The 13,238-nt window shown below is 57.2% G+C and overlaps 1 protein-coding gene across 3 annotated transcripts; it reads right to left on the reverse strand.

Annotated features, from left to right (window-relative positions):
* Positions 1-6,964: 6,964 nt before the first annotated feature.
* Positions 6,965-12,993, reverse strand: Rcn1 (reticulocalbin 1). 3 transcript variants are annotated; one of them, XM_010640404.2, is made up of 5 exons: positions 12,924-12,993; positions 11,886-12,064; positions 10,537-10,597; positions 8,521-8,720; positions 6,965-8,031 (listed from the first exon to the last, which is right to left on the reverse strand). In XM_010640404.2, the coding sequence occupies exons 2-5, from the start codon at positions 12,012-12,014 to the stop codon at positions 7,924-7,926; spliced, it is 498 nt and encodes a 165-aa protein (XP_010638706.1). In that variant the 5' UTR covers positions 12,015-12,064; positions 12,924-12,993; the 3' UTR covers positions 6,965-7,923. The 3 variants fall into 3 exon arrangements, with proteins under 3 accessions (XP_010638706.1, XP_010638708.1, XP_010638707.1); XM_010640406.3 differs by having other exon boundaries at positions 11,886-12,014; positions 12,924-12,979; XM_010640405.2 differs by lacking the exon at positions 12,924-12,993 and adding an exon at positions 12,842-12,912 and having other exon boundaries at positions 11,886-12,014.
* Between the last annotated feature and the right edge of the window lie 245 nt (positions 12,994-13,238).

A 13,238-nucleotide genomic window follows, 5' to 3' on the forward strand; every position in this document is an offset into this window, starting at 1 on the left:
CCGGCCCCAGGTAGACAGGGGCCTTGGCATCTCCTCAGGACACGCCCAGTGCATCCCCCGCCTTGCCGCATGAGCTGTGAGCCCCTGTGTTTCCTCACTGGACAGCAGCCAGGCCCTGTCACCTTATCTGATTTTCTTTCTTGGCCTCCAGGAGAGTCTGCCCTAGCAGGACCGAGTGCTGTTAGAGGCTGAGCCTGGTCCAGACATCTGCAGCTGCCGCTGGGTGGGGACAGCAGTCTGGTGCCGAACAGCTCCTAGGCCCGCTAGCCATGACCACAGAAACTGCTCCCCAAGAAAGAGACACAGAGCAGGGTTGGGAGGCCTTAGCATGCTGCTTTGGCCAGAATCACCCACAGGCGCTAACGGGCAAGGAGGGCATCCAGGACTCACTGCAGCACCTCTCCATCCCTTCCTTATTAGCGGGAAAGCGGGGTTTGGAGTGGTCCCGCCACTGTGTGAATGTGCTCCCCACTGTGAACTGTACACTCGACAGCCACCGTGACAAACTTCACGGTATATAAAAAGCATACACAAGGGGGCACTGCACAGTGGAAAACCTGGAGCACAACTGCCAAAACCCGGGGCAAATCATCAGGGCCACCAGGGCAGACGCAAGGCCTCTGTCCAGCGATGAGCAGTCATCAGACAAACCCAGCTGAGGGACGTAAATACAGAGACTGCTGTGCTCCTCAAAAATCAGTGCCATAAAGACAAAGCCAGAGGGAGCGTTTCCAACCGGGGCAGTGAGGAGCTGTGACAAGTATGATACGTGCCCTGGATTTAACGCCTCGGGGGAAAAGAACACTGTTCTCTTTCGTTAACGAAAGCACCTTCTCGAGACAACTAGCAGAGCTTGTAGTTGGAGTCGCAGACCCGTGTTAGAGCCCAGGATTTAACAGTAACAAAGCAGTTCTGGAGGGGACCAGCCTTCCTCCCAGGAAACACTCACAGGGCTATGCAGGACACAGCTGACTCTCAGCCAGCTCAGAGATACCTAGAGAGAGAGAGAGAGACAGAGAGAGAGAGAGAGAGAGAGAGAGAGAGAAAGAGAGCGCACTTTGACCAAATGTCACAGAACACACAAGAGTCCGTTGTGCTGTCCTCGCAAACTGCTCCGAGCCTGACAGTGTTCCCAAACAAAAGACACTTTGAAATCGTCCACAAAGGGCACCCTCGGCAGGGCTGCCTAACATGCACGGGCTTCCTGAGGGGGTGGCGGGGAGGAGCCAAAGTGCAGGCAGCCTCTGTCTGGACAGAAATGCACCCAAGAGTTACAGAATAAAGGGTGCCTTGAACGGTCTCATGTCCTTCGTTTACCGGTCTTCAGTTTCGAGGAGGCTCCCCAGCTTCTGAACGCAGACTTGGGACTTGGCTCGTTACCCATCGCGCCTTGTGAGAAGGGTCGGGTTTTCTTGTTATTTGACGCTGATTTATCAAGACGAACTTGTCACACGAGCCTCGTTGCAGGAAAATGCTTCTGTCCGACGGCAAAGGACGATTTCGTCACTTTGTTGTTGCGGTGGCTGTGGCCTGTCGTCCACCACCGGGATTTCGCGCCTGTGAACTGGGCGGCTCGATTTAGAAACACTGCTCGAGAGGCGGTGCGCTGGGTGACCCCGTGGTGGTGGTGGCGGCTTCAGCACAGACAGCTCACCCAGGACCTGGAGGAGGGCTTTCCAGCCTGCTCACAGTATGAATGCTTGGAACTTTTCAGAATAAAATTTACACTAGGACCTTTAAAGTTACCAGTTTTTCTTATTTGAAAGGCAGATTGTGTTCTAGTTGGAACATCCACGCAAGCAAAAGGAAGGAAACACCCTTTCCAGGGTTTCGCAGATGGTAATGGCTTGTGGTTTGTCCTTCTGCAGTCGTTTTGTCCCCGGACATAAACACTCACCCTCGGTGTAGCGGACGCAGCTTGCCGTACAGCACCTGAGGCTGCCGCGTCCAGGAGTGACCGACCTGGGGTTCCCGCGGGGGACCCTGGCCTGGGACCCTGCTGCCATCTCTGAGCAGGGCCTCAGTGCCCAGCCCATGTCCCCTCCGGGAGCCACGCTTCAGTGCGTGGCTCGGCAGCTAACCCTGCCACGTCCACGTTGTTCCCTTCAGTGAATCCTCAATCCACCGTCAGTGTTTTCGAGAAAAGAAAACAGCAGAGCGAGAGGGAGGAGTTTACACCGTAACCCGGGTCAGCGGGGCACCGCTCCTCAGCACCGAGCTCGCTGTTTCCCATGCTCCGGGCCTCTGACTGTCCCAGCACTTCGATTCCAGTCCACGAAGTTAATGCAGAGACACAGCCCTCGCCCTTACAGACTGGGCTCCACCAGTGCAGGCGGCTGGGCAGGCGGGAGGCGCAGAACCTGCGGCCCGGGGCGGGGAAAGCTTTCTCTCTCACTTAGCACAGGAGTGCCCGACTTCTGCACGTGAGGACGGACGGAGCTCCGTCTGTCCCAGGAGTGTCCAAGGTGTCCTTGCTGTGTCCTGGAGCGGGGGGAGCTGCGTGGACGCCTTCGTCCTTTGTCCTCATGGCCGGCCCACGAGGCCGGTAAACATCAGACCCTCAGAGAAACTGAGGCACAGGGAAACTGAATAATTCACCCAAGGGCATTCATTTGGCCAGAGGCAGAACCCGGGGCTGAGGCCCCTGGTGGTGCCGGAGGCTTTGGGCCAGGAATGATGTCCCATACTGGACAGAGCAGATTCCTCGAAAGCCAGCCTGCTCCATCCCCGTGCCCACCGGCCTCAAGACCCAGGCCGAGCGTGCAGTGCCCCTGCTGTGTGCACGCCTGATGCTCTGTTTCCCCCACACCCCGAGCAGGCTGCCTGCGCACTCTGACCTTGGTAGCAGCTCTGCTGTCCCTCACCGCGCCCTTGAGGCCCTGGCCCATGTCTGTGCCCCGTGAGCCCAGCTCCCGCCAGCCTCACAGAGGACATCACGAGGGGCCTCCTGCACGTGGCGGGGAACCCAGCCCTAGGGCACTCGGTGCCTAAAGACGCGCTGAGCAGCTCTGGATTCCTCAGGACCCGTCCTCACCCGCGCATGGCTGTCGGCTCCGTGACCTGTCATGGCAGCGTCCTTCTCTCTCCGTGAAGGATGGCTGAGCTGGGTCACAGCCTCGCACCGCCAACAGAGAGGACGATGAAGCTGCTCGCTCCGAGATGGGGTCCTCGCTCTGGGTCCATGCGTGGCTGAAGAGTGGGGGGTCAGAGAGGCCGGCACATTCCCGTCCCTCACAAAGGCAGTGGCCCTTGGTGAATCCCACCCCTTCCTGCCATCAGCCCAGGCCTGGGCTCCAGCAGACAAGCTCAGGGGACAATTCCTGTCCAGTGATGCGTGACGGGAGCCCCTGACCCAGCTGTCTGCTGATCCACACCCTGCTCCTCTCCCAGCACCTGGGAGAAGGCTGCTCAGGGTCTGGACGGGATCAGGGCCACCTGGGGGTGGAGCACTGGTCCTGGACAACCCAGAGCCCGAGCAGAAGGGCGGCCCTGAGTCAGCAAAGCCCTCGGCCCTGGACCGTGGCTCCTCGGAGAGACGCAGAGCTAAGGAAGAGTGGAGCAACTGAGATCCCCAGATGCACGGGAAGGAGTCAAACCGCCCGGGGCTGACGGCAGTGTCCTTCCTGTCGGGATGGCCATCAGCACAGCCACCTTGTGGATGCGCGGTGTGGTGCCCTTTGGCCTCTGGATTGTGAGGTGGGGGAAGGGCCCCGTGCTCCAGCTCACAGCGTGGCACTGTGGGTGTGGAGATTTGCTGCTGATTCCTGTGCCACAGATACCAGGACGACCACCCAGAGCACAGGGGACTTCGCAAAAGCAAACACTAAACCTCTGCTGCTTTGAACCCGAGGTGCGGGCTGTTTGGCACTGCAACGGAACCCAGCCTACCTGGCTTGTCGGCACCAGCCTCACGGGCATCCACGCTGGCACCTCGATGGCACGGCTGTGAACGTCGCCCTGGGAGATGGGTAAAGCTGACCTACGCCACCTGGGCACAGACAGCCGGGCAGGGACACACTGGTGGTCATGCCTGTCCTGCTGCTGCGTTCCTCCTGCGGGGCCAGGCCCTGCTTCCCGTTTGACGGGGAAGTTTCAGGACGTGGGGTGCAGGGGTGGGGCCGCCTCCCTCTAGGCCAAGAGCCCCAGACTTGCCGGCATCACGAGTGAGGAGGCTTCTTCAGACACCACCTCAAATTCAGGGAAACCTCGTGAGCCCCTGGCCACAGCGCCCTTCCCACACTCAAATTGTAGGGCCTTGGCATGAGCCAAAGCAGCGAGTTGGGTTTTACTGGGAATTCTAGCACTATAAATTCATTTTAAGACTGCAGAGGCAGCCAGAATTTTATTGTAAGGGTTGCAAAGTGAGCCCAGAGTCTCGGGAAACTGCTCCAGCTGGGGGTGACCCTGCCGCTGCGAACAGGACCAACAACCCTGCAGGTGAAGGGACCCTCAGGAGTTGCTGTTCTAACTGAGGCTCCGCCACCCTCCAGTTCATCCGCCAGCTGCATTGCACAATGAGCCCTGGGAAATGTGCACTCGAGCTCTGCGTGGATGGAAACCGGCTCCCGGCAACAAATGCCTTCTGTCGTGTTAAGCACGGGGTAATGCCCTGTGACGGGACCATATTCCCCGCTGCAGATCAATTTCGTAGCATTTGTCCGTAATGAGACTTGAAATGTTACCTAGAAGCAAAATATGTTTTCCTTGCGGCAGTCAGACCTTATTAGAGAGCCAAGGTTTTACAAATCACCATGTTAACAGTTCTATCCCCTGGCTAAGTCTTTCTTTCCTTAAATAGTGTTAAATTTGGCCCCCAAAGCTCAAGTCTCTTTGAGGGTTACCGTCCTTATGTGCACTGACTTGGAAGAAAAAACTCAATGCTCCAAACATATCTAGGGTCCTACTACGTACAGCTTAATAAACCAACCAGTGCTCCCTTCTGCAGGGAAAAGTGTTAGTGTTTTATTAAAGTGTTATGCTTGTCCTTAGGCTGCGTGATATTATCATCTTGCTTTCTTAAAGATGGGATTTCATTGCTTTTTTAAAAAGACCAGCCTATTTGTCAGTAAGAATTTATCCTCATTTCCTGACCACCTAATCATACACTGTGGGTGAGCAAAGAAATGGAGAAAACATCAGAAGCAGAGATTCACAGCAGGACAACTTCCTGAGCGGTCAGGGGTTTCTGGAGGCAGGGACACCCAGCTTTGCGTTCTGGCCCTGCCTTTTGATCACTGTAGAATTTTGGGCTCAACTTTCCATCCGGCCATGTTAGCTAGTTTTATATTTTTATGGAATGATTTTTCTTGGTGGTTAATCCCGTTGGGTAGATCTCCCAGCCTTTCCTATGTCCAGCAGACAATGGCCAAGCATCTACCTCGGGCTCAGCCTTCCCATGCCAGGTCTTGGGAAGCAGTAGGGGCCAAGATGGACCGGGGGGCTCCATCCCAGGCCTGCCAGCCCATGAGAGGAGCAGGGTACAGACAAGTACCTCATGCTCAATGAAGCAGGGGCTCGATGGGAAGGGGCCTCCAAAGACAGATGACCTCCTAAGCCCTGGAATCCATGAGTGACTACCAGAAAGAGGGCCTTGCAGATAGAGTCAGAATTGCAGAGCTCCTCCTGATCCTGCAGACGGCCCTCGCACCGGTGAGACGGTCCTGGTAAGACTTGGGGAGGCGACTCCAGGAAGAGGTACTGATGGAGAAGTGCTACACAGGACCTTGCCTTGCCTCAATTTCTTTTTTCTTCTTTGCACAGAATGTCATTTTGGAAATGTAGTTTGTGCTTCTGGGCTCTATCCAGTGTATCAAGATGGTTTGTGACTGTTTGAACTGTGACCTTTCAGGAATGTTCTGTTAAGCTCTGCCCCTTCACAAGGTTAAGCTTGGCCCACTCTCAAGAATGTTCTGTAAATCCGCCCCTCTGCTTCGAGAATGTTCTGTAACTCCACCCCTTTGCTTTAGGAATGTTTTGTAACCATGCCCCCTGCTTCATTGAGTGTGTGCCCCAAACCTGTAGTATAAAGAGCTCTCATTTCTGGTAGGGGATCAGACTCCTCTGAGCCCACTGGGGCTCTCTGGTGTAATAAAGGTTTCTCCCCACCTCCAGGGACCATCAGCTTCCCAAGTCTTCAAAAAATGAAAGCTGCCACCCAGGGCTGCCATACTGAGCTATAAAGCGGTAGTGCCCCAGAGCAGTGTTCGAGTCACCACACTGAGCTGTAACACTTGGCTGTGTCACAGAGCTGCTGCACTCTGTCACAACATTTCAGCCCCCGAGGGGACAGAAGCAGAGACAGAAGTGACCGCCCCATGAGCTAAATACTCGAGGGAGCAGGCTGGAGGGAACATGGGACGGTTCCTCCCAGGCCTTGGATGGGGTGCAGCCCCTCTTGTCTCTGGCAGTGTGATTGTTCCTCTCATTGTCGGTCATTCTGTGGGATCTGGGCAGAGCACAGGAGACAAGCAGCAGTGGTCATGCCAGGAAGAAAGCAGAACAGGCGCCCAAGAAAAGGACCAGATGAGGGCAACTGAGGTGAGTTCTGGAAGGACCCGGAGGAAGAGCCAGCTGGGTTCCCTGAGGATATGGACGCAGTGGGAGACCTCATCCGCCAATGCCCTTGATGTGTCTGAGGACCAGAAAGTCAGCAGGCTGGACTGTGGGGGAAAGAAAGAAGGAGAGGGTGGCACTGCTGAGGAAGAGGGACCCAATCCTGAGGGGCAGGAGTGGTGCGGGACAGAGTCTGGATTCTCCAGGGCAGAACATCTCAGAGAGGCCTCGCCATGAAAAGACCCACTCGTGCCAGTGCAGAAGGACGCCAAGTATACATGTGCTGGACTAGTAAACATGAGTCTATCCTGGACATCAGAAACGCTGGGTTTAAAATACCCGAGAGCCTTCCTAACACCGTGCTGGTCACAAATGATGCCGCGAGGTTACACAGCACAGGACTCTGGAGACATCCTCAGGCAGGTCCTTTATTCCAAGCCCTTCCTCCTCCCCTTCTGCCAGTCCTGTGAATGGCTCAAGCTTCACCGCGTCCTAATTCAATGCTGAAGGCCACCTGGGGTGGATCCAAGAGTCACAGACTAGCAAACTCCACACGGCCTCCCTGGAACCCCATGGTCTCACTGTGAGCCAGGGCCACTGAGGAAATGGATTGTTTCTAGCTACTACTTCAAAGATCACATGTGCCTGGTTCACACATCAAGGAAATGTTCTCAAGTACAGGGAAAGTGTTTACCATTTTCCCACAGTTCTTCAGGGCGTGCAATTCAATTTTTTTTTCACCACCTGCAAAATTCCTTTTTTCTTCACATTATCTTTCTTGACTGCTACTTATTGTACAAATGAAAAACAAAGATGTGGGTTGATCGTGTACATCAGCCAAGTTCGTACGGAAAAACATGCTGGAGTTTCTTCTGTGACTCACAGTAACCACTCAAAGGACCAAGTCATAGGGGAGAATATGGAACATTAGACTTGCTCGAAGACAGCCTGCTGAAGACACAGCACTTTCCTGTCTCACAATTTTCCCTTGCCCGATGTTTAACAAAGGCAAATAGAAAAAATCTGACAGTTATCAAACATAGCACACTCTTATCTGCTGGGGCCCCAACCCACCGGACTTCTGAATAACTGGGCTTTTCTGAGTTTTATTCCCCTTTCATTTAAACTTAGTAGGGAAGAAAACCTTAAAAAGTCATGTTGTAGCCAGGGACTCTATAAAGAATGGCAATTTGCAAGGATTACAATGTACCTTGAGTCCTGTTGGCTGTTTTCCAGTAAATGCTGAGTAAAAAGTGTCCTCTATCCCAACCTGAGGCATAACCTCACTCTTTCGGGGACACACTGCTGTAAAAGAGACCTCGGCGACAACCACCCTGGAGAGACCTGGAGAGAAAAGACTGGCGGTGGCTCCTACAGCTCATCATGACTCTTGGTGAGGTCCTCGCCGTAGTTGGTGGCCTGGCTCCCCACAAACATGTTCCAGTTGTCCAAGATTTCCTCCTTGGTGAGCTTCCCATCCTGTGGAAGAGGGAGGAGGCCATCAGGGACACCCGAACCCCTAGGGTCCTCCTCTGCCCTCCACTCTGCACCTTGGGGCTCCACAGTGGACCAGCTTCCGGCCAGCCCAGTAACTGGAAACTGAAACCCCCAACATCTGCCTAGGGGTCCCCCACCATGGCCACTGGGGGACCTGCTTGCCCCTACAGGGGAATCGGGCCGTTACCCAAGTAGTCGGGGACTTCGGTAAGCTTACTTACTGGGGGATTTCTGTAGGCACTGGGGGACGTCTGGAAGCTCTGGGTGGGCACTCAAGCTTCCCACATCCACGCCCTGCCCCAGGCCCCCATGCTCCCCCAGCAGGGGGGCTGAGTGCATCTGTGGCTGTGGTTGGTGTGGCTTGGGCTGTGGCTGTGGTCTCTCCCATTTGGCAGAGACCCCGCCCCGGCCCCGGCTGCTGCCCAGGAAGCAACCACCCCACCCAGCTGCCCCGCCTGGAGCATGCCCTACCTTGTTCCTGTCTGACTCGTACACCAGGTGGCGGGCCTCGGCCTGTGCGTGGTCGTAGTCCTGGGGGAGGATCCAGTGCCGAATCTCATCCTGGTCCAGCTTCCCGTCCTTGTTCAGGTCCCGGAAGTCACTGAACTGCTCACGCTCCGACAAGACCCAGTCCGGCTCGGGGCCACCATCCTCGTGGGAAAACATGTCCGCTACAAGGGAAGGGCATCCTGGTGATGGGGGTGGCAAGGAAGTGACAGCCCAGAGAGGCGGACCCTGAGTTTCTGCAAAGGGGATGACCTGGCTGTAGCAGCCGGGAGCAGGCTCTGAGGCTGATAACACAACTACCCATCCGCCAGGAAGGCCACGGGTGGACCATCGCGGCTGGCGATGAGGAGACATTGCGGAGTACTACGCTGCCATAAAGAAGGACAGCCTGGAGCCAGGTGTAGGAAAATGGATGCCCTGAGACCACACTGCTCAGTGGAATAAATCAGACACGCAGGCTTCGATGTCTCACTTTTCTCTCATATGAGAAACCAAAGTACAGATAACTTAAAAAGCAAAATAAAGGTGATAATAGACACAGGGAGCTAGATCTTTTGTACAAGGGAAGGGGACCAAGAGATGGAGGGAGGAGGAGGTAGGGAAGGGGAGGGGAAGGGAAGAATGGAGATGTGTGACATACACGAGCTGACTCCCTAGGATGAGTGTGACCCGTATGTGCTGCGAACATGGGCGGAAAAAGAAAGCAAAGGAAAAAGAAGTGATGCTCGCTCCTGGTGGTCTGGAGTCCGGGAGTTCTGCCGTGCAATGATGGAGCCATAAGCTGCCCATGAGGTGAGGTCTCGGGCACTCACCCTGCAGGTGAAATGGGCTGTTCCGAGGCAGCGCCTGCTGCCCCACCTGGCACCCAAGGGTGAAAACTGATGACGGTCGCATGAGTGCTCTCCACGTGCAGGCAAGACTGGGTCCTCCACATTCCTCCCTCCGTGATTTCCGCGAGGCCTTTGAGACAGGCACTGCCCTTCTCCCATTACACAGAGTGGGTGTCGAGGCAGGGCCCCCAGCCCGCGGGCCAGCCCTGGGGCTTCTGGGGACTCGGCACTGTGCTTCCAACCACGGCCTTAGCCACCATGGGCACTATACCGTCAGTCCCTGTGTGGGTCGTGTCCTGGGTGCGCAGGCTCCTTCAGACTGCCAGCCACGGGGAGGGCGTGCTCCCCCTTGCACGGGTGGGAAGGGCGCCCTGCACGTTCATGACTGCACTCTACCCAATCCCGCACTGGACGTTATTTATTCCCATTTTGCACGTGAGAGGACTGAGGCTCAGAGAGACACCACGACTCTCCAGGGCCACACAGCAGCAGCCAGCACAGAAGCCAGGCTCCTCCCCTCTCGCTCCAGCTCTCAGCTACCCGGTGGAGGACAAGGACCCACCCACAGGACTGGCCATGACCTGCACAGGCCGGGTATGCCTGGCTCAGGTCACTCGGATTGGATTTATGAGCCCTCCCTTCCCTGTGCAGTATGAGAACAAAGTCTCTCAGGCAAAGACCCCAAAAGTCGTGGGGTCTGAGGACAGATGGGCATGCAGTCGCCTTCCTGTCCGTCTGTCACCCTGGCCTGTGCACGGCAATGCTGTCTGCACCCGCGAGAGGAAGGTGGGTCGGGCAGGACAGGTGGCCGCCGGCACCATCACCCTATGAGCCAGGGCACCTCAGCCCCTCCAGCTGCTGCTGAGAGGCGGGGCCAGGGCTCCGTCCCCAGAACGGAGCTTAACTCCGAGAGACCAGCAGAAGCTCCCCCGGTCAGCAAGGTGGGGGTGCCTCGCTGTAAACCCACAGTGCTGCTGCCCGTCCAAGGGCAAATGGCCTCGGAGAGCCGGGGCGGGACAACCGGGGGCGGCAGGGCCAATGTGACACAGTGGGCTGGAAGCCCCCCTCTCTGAGAGCCCTGAGCAGTGACAGCACCGGTCCTGGGTGCAGGGACGTCGCCTGGGAGGACAGCTGAGTGGCCGGCACTCACCGATGTATTCATCCTGGTCCACAAAGCCGTCCCCGTTCTTGTCAATGTCCTCCAGCGTTTCCTGGAAGCAAAGGGAAAAAAGGAAGCAAGATGGCCCCCTGTGTGAGGGAGACCTGGGACTCTGGCTGGCCCTAGGTCCAGGATCCTGTGAGGGGTGCCCAGTGACTTCCTGTGCATTCCCTAGTTCACCTCTAAAAAGCAGGCAAGAGGCCCCCAGCCCGGTGCCTATTAACCCAGAGGGCTTGGGATTCCATTAGGAAGCTGCCAGGCCAAGGCATCCCCATCTTCCCGCCAGACACCCCAGGGAACCCTAGGGGGACCCTCAAGGAACCTGGTGTGAGAACCACCAGAGCAGGTGATCACAGAGTCTGGGGCCGACGGGGCCAGGAGCGCTCAGCTTGTATCAGAGAAATGTGAAATGCTGATCATTAAAAACCAGAAGTGTGACTGCCTCTCGAATATATTCTACTCTGGAGTCACTGTTTGGCTTCTCAATCTCTTTTATGCCTGGGCCGGAGTGCACAGCAACCTGGGTGCAAAACACAGGCAACCCAGCAGACCCCACTCGGAGACACACAGTCCCTGTTGAACAGACGCCGCATGGCGGAGGACAGACTCCGGAGCCGTCGCCCAGCCCTCGGTCAGAGGCAGGAGGCAGGAGGCAGCCTCTCCCACCCGGCCAGCTGAACAGCCCTGCCGCTCCAGAGTGGCTGCCCGGCGTGGAAGCAGCCGCACCGGGCTCAGGCCACCTGCCCAAGAAATGAGCCAGGCCTTTATCAGACTGTGGCAGAGTGAGGACGCTGGACCCAACAGGACAGTTGCCCCTCCTGCTCTCCCAGGACCACCCTGCAGTAGCATCCTTGTCAGCCAGGAGCTGTACTTAAACTCCCATAGTTTTACCAACTGGACGTATCTCACTTCAAACCCCTTTCAAACCCCACAGCTAAGAGGCAGGCCGGGCAGGCCGGGCTCCTGTCCACGGTGCCCATTTGCTCTTCTACAAGTGTGTGGACTGCAGCCTCAGCCTCTGCGCAGGAAGGGCCTTGCCACGCCTTCTCTTTCCCCAATTGGCCACCTGATTGATCCACGGGGGACCCGAAGCCACGCATGGCAGAGCCCAAGAAGGACGCAGCCTGATATCTGGAGTTCAGAGGCAGTTGGCGGGGGCCGGCCACGCTGGACTGCACAGGAACCAGCCGACGGTGGGGCTGCCATCACACAGCACGCTGCTCTGGCTTCCTGCCCGGTGACCTCCGTCCTCTCCGACTCCCTCCAGGAAGAAGGCCAGGCAGGCGTGGGGACAGCTTTCTCCCTGGTCCCCTCCCGGCCCGGCTCTCCATGGGCCTCACCAAAACCACGATTTCCTTCATGTGCTCGAACTCCTCAGGGTGCAGGAAGGCAGTGAACTCCTCACGGGTGGCGGTCAGGTCCCCGTCCAGGTCTGCGGCCTTGAACCTTCTCTCGTCCCGGGGCAGCATCTTTTTGAAGGTAAGATGATCGGTGCTGTCCTGGAATTCTGCGGGGTTCCCTGCGGGCAGATGTGCACGGGAGGCTTCTCCCGCGGCTGGCCCCCTTCACCCCAGGGCAGTAGGCCCTTACCCACCAGGCCTTCAGGACAGTGTCTTCCAGCGGGCCCGCGTCTCCTTCCCTGTCACCCACCACCAAGGCTCTAATGGCTCCCGGGGGACTTGGACGGCAAGTGGTTAAGGCAAGGGCTTTGGGCTGTGCAGATGCCATGGTGTGGGGGCGCATGTGCGGATGTGTGTGCACGCGCGCGCGTGTGTGTGTGTGCATGCGTGTGCAGGCCTCCGCATCCATACACAGGCCTCCTGGTTCCCCACAGGGCACATCTCAGTCAAGATCCGACCTGTGTGCCTCCATCCCCCAGAACCGTGCACCCCTCTCCTGGGCACCAGCCCCCACCCTGTCCTCCCCCAGCCCAGCCTGGCGGCCCACGTCCAGCCCTGCCCCTCACAGTGCACTGCTGCCCCAGCCCCTGTAACAGTCCTCACCAGGAGGCCCTGACTCTCCAGGACCCTCCATGCCTGCCAGACAACTGCTGCAGCGCTGACTCAGGGCCACAGGTAGACCTCGGTCAGAACTCTTCCCTGGGTGCCCCTCCAGATGTCCTTCAGGTGGGGCCAGGACCCAAGGGGCCTGCGATTCCCTGGCTCCTCCCCCAGGGGCTTCGCTCCCAGGCAGCAACTCCCTAGTTTCCTTAGTCAGCGGGGGCACTAGGCACACACATCAAAGGGTGACGGTGTCTCCCCGAGGGAGCAGGAGTAACAGCCCTGCAGCGCCCTACCCAGGTAGTAGCCGTAGGTGGCCTGTCTGTACTCCTCCCAGGAGACCCTGTCGTCTTTGTCTCTGTCGTAGCCCTTCCAGACCTTAGCGACATTATCATAGATGTATCTTTTCTGCACCCGTTTGATCCAGACTTTCAGTTCCTCGGTGGTGATGAAGCCATCCCCATCACTGTCGATTCGGTCCACGATCTTCCTGTGGAGAGGAGAAACCCCCAGGCTATTATGAAGGCTGTGGACCTTGGTCCAGCACAAGGTGGAACTGTTACACCATCCCAAACGCAGGAGCCTCAGTAGAACCGGTGCTGTGAGTGCTGGCGAGGACCCAGGGTTTACCCTGTCTGGGCAACACGTTTCACCTCACACCCAACAGGCATCAGTGGCAGACATTGCTAACGG

The sequence above is a fragment of the Fukomys damarensis genome, unplaced genomic scaffold, assembly GCF_012274545.1.
Source record: "Fukomys damarensis isolate Sample0158 unplaced genomic scaffold, DMR_v1.0_HiC HiC_scaffold_16, whole genome shotgun sequence".
NCBI lineage: Eukaryota > Metazoa > Chordata > Mammalia > Rodentia > Bathyergidae > Fukomys > Fukomys damarensis.

What these genes read in the sequence shown, in the direction of transcription:
- Rcn1 (XM_010640404.2), bottom strand. Translation starts at nt 12,014, where the DNA reads ATGCTGCCCCGGGACGAGAGAAGGTTCAAGGCCGCAGACCTGGACGGG. An exon ending in TGAAGGAAATCGTGGTTTTG is followed by an intron (nt 10,598 to 11,885) that starts GTGAGGCCCATG and finishes CTTTGCTTCCAG; the next exon opens with GAAACGCTGGAGGACATTGA. An exon ending in GGACCAGGATGAATACATCG is followed by an intron (nt 8,721 to 10,536) that starts GTGAGTGCCGGC and finishes CTTCCCTTGTAG; the next exon opens with CGGACATGTTTTCCCACGAG.